This window comes from Saccopteryx leptura, chromosome 13 (genome assembly GCF_036850995.1).
Source record: "Saccopteryx leptura isolate mSacLep1 chromosome 13, mSacLep1_pri_phased_curated, whole genome shotgun sequence".
In the NCBI taxonomy this organism is placed as follows: domain Eukaryota; kingdom Metazoa; phylum Chordata; class Mammalia; order Chiroptera; family Emballonuridae; genus Saccopteryx; species Saccopteryx leptura.
The window spans coordinates 39,276,465-39,290,313 of record NC_089515.1 but is presented as its reverse complement, the minus strand read 5'-3'; the positions used below and the strand labels follow the sequence as shown (position 1 = coordinate 39,290,313).

Sequence of the window (13,849 nt, the reverse complement as noted above, 5' to 3'; positions counted from 1 at the left end):
AGCTGAGGTAGAAGCCAGGACTTTCTGGGGCTCACGGGGCAAGCTCTGCGTCCCCTCAGGCCATGCGGCACCAGGTTCCAGGCTCCCAGCATCTGAGGGGACCTGACTCCAGTTTGTTTGTTTTTAAAAACATCTTCACTGAACACCTAAGATCAAAGACAAACACAGGTTTTTGTGGCGCAGTGGAGGTGTCCCTCAGACCTGTGTTAGGACCCCAGTTCCACCCGGGGCAGGGGGTGTCCCAGCAATCTAGATTCCTTTAAAGGCTCTGGGGTGGCACAGGGGACAGTGGGACCATGATCACCTGTTTGTTAAGTCCCTGGTTCCTGTTCTAAGATCGGTGCTGGGAACTTGTCGGAAGGGTGGATGCAGGAGTTCTCATGAGGTTCTCAGAGGGCCCCTGGTCCAGCCGGCCTTTCAGAACCTCTGTCCATGAGGCTCATTGCAGGAAGTAATGGGTCACGTTCTGTGTCAGGGATCAGCTGGAGTCAGAGGGAGGAGGCTTCACTCTGTGGCTCCGTTCCAAGCTTCGTCTCTTCCTTTTCTAAGAAGTCTGTTCTTTTCTAAAGTGATTAGTTAAGAAAATAGCCCTGCAAGGGGATAGGTTCACACCGGAGAGACAGGCCCATCCCTCTGGGCACTTGTTTGTCCAGCCAGCCCACGGGCGGGAGGGGGTGGCAGGGTCCCCTTCCCCAGGCAGGCGGGGGACAGAGGAACGGACAGCATCTGCCTTCCCAGCCCTCACCTCGCCTCTGCCCTGCAGCGCGGCCAACGTGAAGAAATGGGAGATCGAGCTGCAGAGCCTGAGGGAGAGCAACGCCCGGCTGAGCACGGCGCTGCAGGAGTCTGCGACCAGCGTGGAGCAGTGGAAGAGGCAGTTCTCCATCTGCCGCGACGAGAACGACCGGCTGCGGCGCAAGGTGGGCGCCGGGGCCTGCTGGGCGAGCTGCAGGGCCAAGGCCAGCAGGAGGGGAGGCCCACGGCCCAGGCTCCTCTCCCCACCCCGCTGTGCCTTCATTCCCACCGGCAGGGGGAGGACTGCTGCCTTCACCTTCGAGCCTCCCTCCACCTCAACAACTGATCTGTAACTTGTATAGAACCAACTTTTATCATTCCTGTTGCAAAGGAAGAGAGAAGTAAATGGGGGGCTTCAGCCTGTCCCTTGTGGACAGCCCCCTCTGGTGCCAGCTGTGGGTTAGCCCTTTCTTGCCAGTGGCCCTCCCTGGGCATTTGTGGGGCTCCAGTGGGCTAAGATGGAGAAAAGGGACCCAGGAAGTGAGTGAAGAAAAGAGATTCAGGAAATGGAGAGGAGCGTTTGCTCAGAGACCCTGCTGCATGCAGACCTCTATTCCGAACATGTACATGTAAAAGTGAGAAGGAACCTGGCCCTTGAAGTGACAGGTGGGTGGGTGCCAGCCACCGACCGTCGTGGGCCGCGGCTCTCCTCCCTTGACATACGAGCGTTCTGATTTTTACAGAATTCCCTGTAGCCTTCCCTGCAGTCATGCACACTCTCTGTAGCTGGGCTGAGTTGACGAGGCAGTTTTGGGTGGCCAGAGAATGCCCAGTTGAGGCCCGAGGTTGCTGTACTGTGTTTTAATGGTCAGCATGTTTACCCCACAGGCCGTGAACAGTCGTTGGTAAGCGTGGGATTAGAGGGGGACACGTCACATTCACACTAGTGTTCAACAGCCTGTCCCTCAGCCCCGGCCTGAGGGGGCCGCTAGAGACCACCACTCTGTTCACCATCTCGCTTGTACAGATGGCACACAAACTGCCTTGTGTCACGTGTTCATTTCGGTGCCTGGTGCTGACAGCGAGGGGCACGGGGCCAAGTGCCGACTCCCACGTCCCCGTCCCTGGCTGGCGAGTCGGCCTGCCAGAGGGATCGACTGCTCTGTCCTTCTCTTCCAAGCGAAGAGCAAGCGTCCTGCTCTGCCTGCGCCTGAGTGTGAGAACCAGAAGGCAGAGCAGGGCGTGGAGGAAGTGCTGGGAGGAGCGCTGGCTTCCCTGAGAGGAGGCACTGCCAACTTGGTTTCCAGGGTGGAGGCACCTCCAGCAGCTCCTTGGCTCCCACGGTTGGTGTGGGCCCCTTCTGGGAAGTGTCCTCATAAGCAGCCACCCAGGGCGTGCGTCTCCAGGACCGCTGCTGCCATTGTGGGGACCACATCAACGTGGTGCTTCGGTGTCACATATCAGTTCCACTCCCACTGTCTGCTGTGCGCACACACTTTGACCCCCAGAAACACTCACCATCAGATGGCAGTGCCAGGGGTCTCGGCCCTGGCCTTCCTTCTGAGGGTTAGGCTGGGGGGGCGGGAAAGGTGCATTCTGGGCACTGGCCGCCTCCTAGGAAGAGGCCTGCGGGCCAGGCTCCAGCGTGCATCAGTAAGGAAAGGTCATGTTGATTTAAAAACGTTTGAAATGTCATCATGTCCCATTTAGTGGCCACTGTCCCACAGTGCTCTGTTGTCTACCCCGCTGGCTTAAACCCTTGAAACAGAATAATTTAGGGCATGATGAAAATGATAGAAAACCATTCTGGGCAAAAGCAGACAGGTTCATGGGACATCTGGACCCTGCTTATGACAGATCCTTAAAGCAACCTAAAGTTTCTGTCCTGGGGCCATGGGAGAAGCCAGAAGTCCAGAGCACCCTAAGGCCAGGTTTTGTGACTTACTTGGCTCTGCTGGTAGGAAGTAAGGCATCTCCTGCCGGAAGGGCAGGCAGCCCCTCGGGGGAGCACTGGAGTTTGATCATAGCCTCGAAGAAACCTAAGTGAGTTAGTTTATGGTTTATTTTAAAAGAAAGCATGAACAGAACTGCGGTGATCTTTTGATTAATGACAAGAGTAAACTAGCATTCCTGCTTCATGTGTGCTGTTTACTCAAGATCGACGAGCTGGAGGAACAGAGCAGCGAGATCAACAGGGAGAAGGAGAAAAACACCCAGCTGAAGATCAGAATCGAAGCGCTGGAATCGGAACTCCGGGAAAAGGAGACGGTAAGTGAACAGCTCTGACAGCGCCCCCTGGTGTCCTCTGGGTCTGTGGGGTGATCTCTGCCCAAGGACACAGCAGGTGACTGTGGGCATGTGACTGGCCCTGGCAGCTGCCTTGGCATCGGCTCAGAGACAGAGCCAAGAGTCACATCAGGGCGCAAATACTCCAGGCCTGTAGCCTCCTCACTGTTTATTATGTGGTCAGTCACTCAGATCCCAGAGGCAGCTGGGCCTTATACCAAACACTTGGAGACTTTTTTAGATGATCTATCATCAAAAGTTGAATTCTGCCGTCAGATGAGTGCACTGAGGGCCAGCATCATGCACCTATTTATTTTCTGGGGTGGTGCACGACAGCTAAATACACAGATGCTGGAGGCCAGAGGCAAGTTACTCAAACTTTCCCGGCCTCAGTTTCCCCATCGACAGAGCAGAGACCGTAAGAATACCTCTCTGCTGCGGCAGGCAGAGCTCATGTGGTGGCGCGTGGGATGCGCTCAGCCCTCCGACTGTGGGATGTGTCTAGTACTAATGTCACCACCTTTCATTTTTGTAAACAGTACAGCTTCCCAAACCTGCTTCCGTTCCAGTATGTGCACAAGTTGTGGGATTTCCAAGAATACATTTGCTCTAACTTGTTTTTATATTCTTTTTCAAATTTCTGTCTCCTATAGGAGTTGAAAGATCTCCGAAAACAAAGTGAAATCATACCTCAGCTCATGTCAGAGTGTGAATACGTCTCAGAGAAGTTAGAGGTAAGGGCGGGGAGCTCAGAGGAGAAGGCATTTGTCATGTCACTCGCTTTCCCGGGCCTCTCCCTCCACACCCAGCAGTGACTGCAGGCCGGCTGCCACCTCTGGCCTGGGGAAGACTCGGCAGCATTTGTGTTTCAGCTTTTTCATGTACACAGAGGGGTCCCGTGCCACAGCTGTAGTGCAGTTGCCTGTCTCCAGTCCCCAAAAGGCGCCACAAAAGCACAGAGGCGGCGAGAGGCGGGAGCAGAAGGAAGGGCTGAGGGTCTGAAACGTGGGTGCTCTTCCGCCTGCTACCCTCCAGCCAGCGACCTTGAACATGACCTTGGGGCAGACTGCCCCCATCACTGGCCTCAGATCTCTGACCCACAAAAGGAGGGTTTTAACCTCTTCCCCTAAATCCCAGGGTCTCCTCACTTCAGGAGCTCCATCTGCAGGCACACAGACCCGGTATTAGCACTGGTTAGGGTTCGGGCTGTTGGAATAGAACTGAATGGGCTGCTTCTGACCATTCTGGGACTGGGGCTGAGAATGCCTGGGGCTGGGATGTCAGACTTTCTGTGCCGGGCACTTATAAAAGCGTCAGTAAGTACCGGGCTCCCCATGCAGGCCTCCGAGTGCTGTGTTCTGTAGGAACATCATTTTCCAGGCCAGATGTTGGTCATACACTGTGTCTGTTGGCACCTCTGCCAGAGAGCAGGCAGGAAAGAGGGCCCAGTGAAGTGCCCCTTGCCTGGTGTACTGGAGGACAAACACCTCTGGGGACGCAGCCCCCTGGGAGCACGGACAGTGTGGCTGTAGCAGGTCCTGGCACACGGCTCCGGTCTCCAGACTCTTCTCCTTTCTTTTCGGGTTCAGGCAGCAGAAAAAGACAATCAAAACCTGGAAGACAAAGTGCGTTCGCTGAAGATGGACATTGAGGAGAGTAAATACCGACAGCGCCACCTGAAGGTGGAGTTAAAGAACTTCCTGGAGGTGTTAGACGGGAAGATCGACGACCTGCACGACTTCCGCCGAGGCCTCTCCAAGCTGGGCACTGACAACTAGGGTGGCACCGGGCCCCCAGGAGTCCCAGGTGTGTGCCCGACACAGACAGGACGGGACGTCCTCCTGTGGGTGTTGCTTCTGTAAATGCAGGCGCGTTGGTCGTGTTTCCAGACCAGCTGTGCGGTCCACTCCCTCGTCTCCAGAATAGAAATCTCTCGCTTCTCCAGCCTCTCGAGGTTGTGGGCAACTGGAAGATTCTGACTCAGGAATCCCGAACTAGGTCTACCTTAAATGTTTACGCAGTCAGGGCAGGGATGTTTATATCTTTCTTAAGGGTTGTTGCAACCATATGAACTGAAATAAGTTTTCTAATCTAAATATGAATATCCTTTACACCTCCTTCTTTAAAATAGCATTTGGAGTATTTGAATATCCACCAGGTGCCCTCGTGTGGGGCGTGGGGCGTGGAGATAGGGAATTCCCTCTCGGTAAGCATCCAGGCGCTTGGGAACAGCCACTCAGCAGACTGGGCAGAGAAAGAAGACGAGCTTCCTGTAGGCGCACTTCCGGCCTGCCCCAGTTTGTAGTTTCTTGGTTTTTATTTCTGAGCCGATTGTTGTGCTGTGGGAACAGCACGCAGTGAGGGTGCCTAGCACAGTGCCTGGCACAAAGTAGGTGCTTAATAAATACTTGTTCAATTAAAATATATAAGCAGAATTTAGTGTTTTAATGACACCCCAGCAGTCTCTGTGGAGCAGACCAGTGTCTCGGCGCCCTGGGTCATTATCAGACATGAATGCGCTTATGTGGTCAAACCCATAGTTTGGCTCGGTGGCCTGTGGCAGGGAGAGGGGCAGGGGAGACTGCCGAAGTTGGCCTGAGTCCTCCCCCGACACCCGGAGCCCATCTGTGGTGCTCTGCCCCTGGGGCCTCTGACACTGGGACTGCCCTTACTCCCCAGTCGTGGGTGCCTGTGGCCTGGGGATCCCAGGACCTCTGGTTGTCCCTGGTACAGTGGCCGCCCACGGCTGGGATCTAGGGTGAGATCCTAGGATGGGTCTGTCCAGTTGAGAAAGAAATCACAACAGCCCATGGAGGAGGGTCTGCTCAGCTGGGGAGCCTTGGCCTCGGAGACAGAGGTGTGCTTCCCAGGTCTGCCTGTCTCTCTCAGTTCCTGCTATGGGAGGGACTGGAGCCACAAGCCCCTCCTCTCAGAGTTTCTCAGGGGGCGTGGTGGGTGCTGTTGGCGTCTTTCATTGAGAGGAACTGCCCCAAGCCTGGCAACATTTATTGAACCCTGGTTGTAGGCGTGTCTAAATGCCTCAAGGAGAGGAGAAGCCTTCGTGCTCTTCCCCCACTTTGAGAACCGTGAAGAGAGCTTCCCCTTCTGGAAGGATTTTCTCACTTGGGTAGAATTTCTCCCTGCTGGATTTGGATAAATGATAAAACAACCTGAGGAAGGGTAGGCCCCCACAGATGTGAGCCGGGCCCTGAGGTGCGTTTACAAGTCCTGCTGCTCTCCATGTAGCTGAGACCCTCTGGGCAGGGAGGTCTTATTTGGGGTGGAGAAGGAACATGAAGGCACTTTGGGGGAGACCCCACAGGCTGAGTGGGTGGGTGGTTGAGAGCAGGGCGCACAGAGAGGCAGCGCGCGGTCAGCCCCCCTGCTGATTTGAAATAAGGCACCACTGGCCCTGCCCTTTCCCCGGAGCCCCAGCTGGTTCTCAGGACAGTTAGTGGCAGCTCCTTAGTGGCTGAGCCAGGAGACTAGAGAGCAGGGCTGGCCCTGAGCTGGACCTGTGGCCCAGCCATGGGATAACAGGTTCTTCTCGGGCCAGGTCAGTGCACCTGTCAACAGACTGGGCGCACGGCTGCCCAGAAGCAGTGGACACTGGAGTCCAAAACCACAGCAGGGGGCTTCTGATGCCCACCACCCCTATCAGGTGGCTTGTTCATCTAGAAGGGGCCGTCTCGACTGACAGGAGCAAGCTCAGGTGGCATATTCATAAGATAGAGTTGCTATAGGCACTTGTGCATAGTGATGACTGCAGAAAGCAGCAGACGTGGAAGTTACCATGGTGGCTGCTGCGTCCGTGTGTCCGTGATCCCCACTCACTGATCCAGGAGGAGTTCGGTGATCGCCCGTAGGTAGCAGGTGAGCTTAGATCCCCATGCTGGGCGGCTTGCCCGCACTTACACGGTCAGCTCAGGAGCTGACAGCGCCGGGCTCTCGGACGGGGAAGGTAAGTTGGGGAAAGCACAGCTTCACAAAGCACTGGACTTCTCATTCCTCTGCTTTTCTCTAAAGATCTTGATGTTTCTTCATTTACTTCCTTCTAAGAAAAATGACCCGGAGACAACCTGAAAGTCAGTTGAGAGACTGGCCTTGTCTGACAGCCACTGGCTTGGTGAGGGTGGACTCGGTCTAATGAAAATGACCGCTGAATTTATCCTGGTTTTCACTGAGCCAGTATAACATGTCCTCACTTACCAGGACGTCATCTGCAAGCCCAGCACTGGTGTCCTTTGGTTGTCATTGTCTTAAGCCGGGGCAGGCAGAATAGGAGCCTTTCACTCATGAACATGCAGCCACGTTGCACTGCTGGACGGTGTAGGGCCAGGAATCTGACATGCTCCAGTAAAGACCCAACTGGATGCATTGCAAAGCTGAGTGGCGAGTGGGGGCGAGCGCCCCCTAGTGTCCAGTAAATGGAAAACCACCCAAGAGGCATGTTGGGCCAGACGGCCAGGCCTCGAAGTGAAAGAGAACCAGTTGTCCACACGAGACCTGAAACGTGTGTGTACATCACTTCCATTATCACCTGCATGCTGTCACTTTAGACCTCAACAGGGGAGAGGATCAGGCAGAGATCATTATCCCTGTTTTGTAGACAGGAGGCAGAGACAGAAAAGTGACAAGCCCAAGGTCACCAGGTAGTGAGTGGCGGCGTGGGCTTTGCATCCAGGTGTCCTGGACCTTGGTCCAGAACCTTTCTACGAGCCCTGCGGCCCTTCTCCCTTTGGGCACCCTTGGGGCCAAGAAGAACAATTCTCTGTGTTCTGATAAGAGCACACACTGCAGTCACACTCTTTCAACATAGGTCTGCAGCCACTGACAGTGTACAAGTGAGTGATTCAGAATTGGAGGGTTCTGGTTTTGCAGAGATCTTTCTAAGAGAGTATTGGTCAAAATGTTGTCTGTGCTCTGAGAGGCTAGATCTGTGATGGACTGTTTTGAGTTCTTTGTTTATGGCTTTCGTGGAGGCAGCGGTATGTTCAAGACATGTGGGGGGCCCTGAGGCCGCAGAGCAGTGACTGAGTTCTGGGGGGGACTGTCACCCGCTGCCCGCCCCCTTCCCAGACAGGACCTGCCTCTGCACGGGGAACAGCCTGCTCAGTGGGCAGAGCAAGGTGAACTGTCCACAGTGGGCAGTTAGCCTCCAGCCTCCTCGTGGACTTCTCCAGACTCAGCCAGCCACGAGCGCAGCCTTGAGGATGGTGGTGTACTCACTCATGACTGCTGTGTAGTCATTTGACACGAACCCTCAAGCCGAGCTGGAACAGGACATAGTTAATGTGCTGCCAAGGAGCCCTGCCACCAGCCCACTTAAAAAGAGTCCTTTCTGTAAGAAAATCTGCTCTCCTCTAGAGCCGACCACTAGGCACGCCAGGGACCTCACGGCGATCTCCTGTGTGGCCAGGTGCACTCTCAGAAGGAAGGCAGCCGTGATGTGACTTAAGAGAGTCCTTGAAGAGGGAGCCAGCTGCCGCTCTTTCTAATCATCGGAAGCAGGTTGTGCCATCCAGCCTTCTAAAAGTTATGATTCTTTTGATCATGTGAAATGTCACTGGATTTTGAAGTGCTGATGGTTTAAACTAGAAGCTTGCAAATCAATATTCATATATATTTTTAAATGGTTGCATGGTTTAAAGGGATTATGATGACTACATGGTTTCCCCCAAAAAAATATGGTCGGGGGTGGCGGGGGTGACGGCATGGAGGAGTAATCCTGTAGAGAAATGTGCTTTACTTCCTGCCCTTTCCATATGCCTGTCTCAGGAAGATGGGTTTTCTAGTTCCCCTTTAAAACGCTAGCCAGGCGAGAGTGTGACTTTGCTAAGAATCTGATGAAATGGTCTAGTGAATTTAGGGCTGTGTGTGTGTGTGTGTGTGTGTGTGTGTATGTGTGTGTGTGTGTGTTGGGGGAGGAGGTAGCAAAAGCAATTAGAACAAACAATATTTTCAATTAAAAATATGTACAGCTAAGAGGAGTCTTTAGTAGCATTGGTGTGATTTTATCTGTTGTGAAACCCATTGATGAGAAGAGTTTGTGGGAGGTCTTTTGTTTCGAGTGGAATTGTACAGTGCCCTACTCTCTTTGATGATGCAGAGCCTTGTGAAGAGTGGTCCTCCAGGCCACATAGACCCCTGGTGCACCTGGCAGGAGCCCAGAGAAACCATGCTGGAGTCCAGACTGTCGGACATTTTGGCAGATGATTGACAGGTCTGATGATTTGCAGCTGTGGGAAATGTGTTACTACTTTGACCCTGTTGTACCATGTTTAATATATATAAAGTCCTGACTTTAAATACTGCTCACAAAAATTAGGGGATATTTCAAAATAAATGTGAAGTGATAAAAAAAGAAAAAAAGAAGCATTTAAATTTTTTTTGTTAAACAAGAACTTCAGAAAAGCAAACGATAAGTCGAAGAAAGTTGTTCGATTATGCAAATGAATGCAAAACCAACTTTTATTTCATTGGTGAAAACGCACTGTACAAAAGGCTGAAAGTACTGGAGTGTCTGCACGTTCCCTGATCTTGAAAGTGCACATCCTACAACTTCCCAGCGCTTGCAACGCCCTTGCAACACAATATGCCTGAATGCGAACCCTGGAGAGTCATAGGATGTCTTGAAGCTGGTCAAACACAGACGACAGTGGCAACAGCACCTGGAACATCCCAAAGCATGATTAGCAGACTGTGGAACCGCTTTCAGGAGGCTGGCCAGTACAAAGAAGACGAGGGCAGGGTCGCCCATCTGCCACAACAGCAGGAGATGACCGCCACTTGACCTTACTGACAAGAAGAAACAGGCGCAGCAATGCAACAGAGCTGCGGGGACAGTTTCTTGCTGCCACTAGACGACGGATATGCACCCAGACCATATGAAATCGGCTCCAGCGTGTTGGGCCACATGCCTGGCAACCAGTGGTGTGCATTCCGTTATCTGCTGAGCACCGTAGAACCCGTAGAAGGTGGGCTGATGAGCATGGTCATTGGATCCGTGATGAGTGGTCAACTGTCCTCTTCTCTGATGAGTCACGGTTCAGTCTGCAGCCTGACAATCATTGTGTCCTGATCTGGCATGAACGAGGAACACAGGAGAATCCACGTTTCATGTGAGAAAGGGACTCCTTCGGTGGTGGTGGAATCAAATCATGGTGTGGGCTGGCATCACTATTGGTGGTCGTACCGACCTCCACGTCATCAGAAACGGGTCGCTGACTGCTGTCAGATATCGAGATGAGGTCCTGCACCCTTTAGTGGTTCCCTATGCTGGGGCAGTTGGAAACAACTTTCTTTTCATGTACGATAATGCAAGGCCCCACCATGTACATCTCGCCAGCAATGTGCTTCAGGAGGCAGGAATCTAGCGCACGTTCTCCAGACCTGAATCCCATTGAACGCGCTTGGGATGCCCTGGGAAGCCGTCTCACAAACTGTGCAGTGGCTCCCACAACACTTCTTGGCTGGAAGTTTCCCTGGAGCAAGAGTGGCAGAGGATCCCACAAGAACTGCTGGACAGTCTGATCCTGTCCATGCCCCATCGCTGTCAGTGTTTTGGCAGTCCCTGGGTGACCGTACACCCTACTGGACAGTCAATGCGTGGCACTCTCGTCCAGTTTGACATGCTTCTGCTCAGCCCCACCAGTGTGTCACTTGCTACTCAATCAGGATAATTGAGTTTGCATCTCATTTGCACAATCAAACAATTTTCTTTGACTTGTTTGCTTTTCTGATGTTCTTGTATAATAAAAAAAATCAAATGCTTTTTTTTATCACTTCATAGTCATTTTGAAATATCCCCTAATTTTTGTGAGCAGTATAAATTGTTGTAGCAATGTCTTATGATGTGACAGGCAATTAGGCATTTCTTGCATCAAATGTAAGAATTTAATGATTAGGATGAAGTGGACAAGTGAATTTTCCCAAGGTGATCAGGTTTTTTTCCTTTTTTAAATACTTTTTTGGTACATAGATAATATATACTTTTTTTTTTAAAGAAACTACAGATGAGTGAAAGAAAAAAATCACCTGTTTTACACCATCTGATTATAACCACTGTTAACATTTTGGTATATATCTTTTCAGACTTTTATTCTATGCCTGTATATTTGTTTTAGTGCTTTTTAAATGAAATACAATCATATATACTGTTTTGCAGCTTGCTTTTTTCTTTTTAGCACTATATTGTGGATATATTCCTATTTTAGTAATATGTCATTTCATCATTTTCAACACCTTTGTAGGTTGTACCTTGGACACTTAGGTTGTTTCCAATTTTTTACTCTTATAGTTAAGGATATGATGAAATCCTTTATTCTGACATATTTGTGAACTCTTCAGAATATTTACTTAGGATGATTTTCTGCAGTTGGACTCGCTGCCTCAAAGGTGTGGCAAGCAGTACAAGCACTCTGTGTCCACTCCTTCCCTTCCTGTGCATGCAGGAGATTCCACTCTCAGGCCCCTTAGTCGGGGTCCTTTAACTAATTCTGGCCAACGAAACACGAGCAGAGTGACATGTGACACTTTCAGGCTATGGCTGTGAGATGTCATGTGCAGTCAGTCCTCCAGTGCCTGTTCCTTCCACAAATGGTGATGTCCCAGGGACAGAGCCTTTGTCAGCCCGGGTCCCTGAGTGACTGTGTGGAGCAGCCCCAGTCACCCTCCAGGATACCTGCACCTGCCTGTCTGCATGGACATGTGGTGTGAATAAAGAACAAGTTGGCCCTGGCAGAGTGGTTCAGTGGATAGAGCATTGTCCTGGCATGCCAAGGTCGCAGGTTTGATCGCTGTTCAGGGCACGTATGAGAAGCAACCAATGAATGCACAACTAATTGGAACAACTGAATGGAACAGCGAGTTGATGCTTCTCTCTCTCTCTCTCTTTCTCCCCCCCCCCCCATACTTTTTCTCCCTCTCTCAAATCAATGGAAAACATTTATTTTTAAAAAGAATAACCTTAAGTGTGACACCACTGGGATTTCAGGGTTAATTTGTCCCTGCAACATAACATACTCTATCCTGACTAACAATAAAAAGGTGTGCACATTTTTATGACTCTTAATATATAAAGATATTGCCTCAAGCTGCCTTCCAGAAAGAGGATACCCAGTTGTGCTCCCACCAGCAATGTGTGAGAATGTCTTGCTCCCTCTTTAACACTGGTGTCGCTCTGGGGCTGGAGGGCTAATTTTCATATGCATTTTTAAAATTAAAATGAGACTCTCACTAGCAAAAATATTTATTGGATGATATTCTTCTGTCGTTTACCTATTCATTTCCTCTAGCCAATTTTTTCATAATGTGTTTAACTAACCCATTTATTTCTATGAGGTTTTTTCCCCCATGAATATTATTTTAAAAATTAGTTGTTTGGGCCTGACCAGGCGGTGGCACAGCGGATAGAGCTTCGGACTGGGATGCGGAAGACCCAGGTTCGAGACACCGAGGTCACCAGTTTGAGCGCAGGCTCATCTGGTTTGAGCAAAAGCCCACCAGCGTGAACCCAAGGTCGCTGGCTCCAGCAAGGGGTTACTCAGTCGGCTGAAGGCCCACGGTCAAGGCACATACGAGAAAGCAATCAATGAACAACCAAGGTGTTGCAACGCGCAATGAAAAACTAATGATTGATGCTTCTCATCTCTGTCTGTCCCTGTCTATCCCTCTCTCTGACTCACTCTCTGTCTCTGTAAAAAAAAAAAAAATTAGTTGTTTGTATGGTATTTAAAAAATATTCAGACATTGAAAAACACTTTTTAGTTAACTCTGTCTTTTCCTTTATAGTTTTTACCTTTGCCACCATACTTATGAGGATCTTTCTGATTCTGATTCCAAGATTGTATAAATGTTCACCAAGTAATTACTTTTGTACTTTTATTGTTTTTTAAACAATTAAATCTGTGATTCATCTGCAATTTATTTTCTAACTTGCCGTAACATTTCTTTTGGAAAATCTCTCCTTTCTCTACTGATATGAAGTCCCATTTTTACTGCATAGCCTTTTTCTTTTTTTTTTTTTTTTTGACAGACAGAGAGAGGGACAGGTAGGGACAGGCAGACAGGAAGGGAGAGAGATGAGAAGCATCAAGTCTTTGTTGCGGCACCTTAGTTGTTCATTGATTGCTTTCTCATATGTGCCTTGATGGGGGGGGTGACCCTTGTTCAAGCCAGCGACCTTGGGCTCAAGCTGGTGAGCCTTGCTCAAACCAGATGAGTCTGCACTCAAGCTGGTGACCTCGGGGTTTCAAACCTAGGTCCTCCGCATCCCAGTCTGACACTCTATCCTATGATGGCAAACCTATGACACGCGTGTCAGCACTGACACACGTAGCCATTTTTGATGACACGCGGCCGCATACCGGAGAAGTATGGGTCCTCATGCTGAGAAGGTCGTTTCATTCTCGGCTCCTGCATGGCCAGATGCAGGAGCCGAGAATAAAACATTTGCTGTAGGCCCTGGCCGGTTTGCTCAGTGGTGGAGCGTCGGCCTGGCGTGCGGAAGTCCTGGGTTCAATTCCGGCCAGGGCACACAGGAGAAGCGCCCATCTGCTTCTCCACCCCTCCCCCTCTCCTTCCTCTCTGTCTCTCTCTTCCCCTCCTGCAGCCAGGGCTCCACTGGAGCAAAGTTGACCTGGGGGCTGAGGATGGCTCTGTGGCCTCTGCCTCAGGCACTAGAGTGGCTCTGGTTGCAAAAGAGCGACGCCCCAGATGGCCAGAGCATCGCCCCCTGGTGGGCGTGCCGGGTGGATCCCCATTGGGTGCATGCGGGAGTCTGTCTGACTGCTTCCCCGTTTCCAGCTTCGGAAAAATACAGAAGAAA

The 13,849-nt window shown here is 51.1% G+C and overlaps 1 protein-coding gene across 3 annotated transcripts in view; it reads left to right on the top strand.

Moving 5' to 3' along the window:
* Nucleotides 1-13,849, top strand: part of HOMER2 (homer scaffold protein 2) — an 83,118-nt gene extending 69,269 nt beyond the window's left edge. The window contains exons 6-10 of one of the 3 annotated variants that reach the window (XM_066355185.1): nt 764-920; nt 2,893-3,003; nt 3,675-3,755; nt 4,611-4,827; nt 9,131-13,849. In XM_066355185.1, coding sequence (XP_066211282.1) covers nt 764-920; nt 2,893-3,003; nt 3,675-3,755; nt 4,611-4,799 — 538 coding nt within the window. In that variant the 3' untranslated portion in view covers nt 4,800-4,827; nt 9,131-13,849. The other 2 variants (XM_066355186.1, XM_066355187.1) reach the window with 2 other exon arrangements.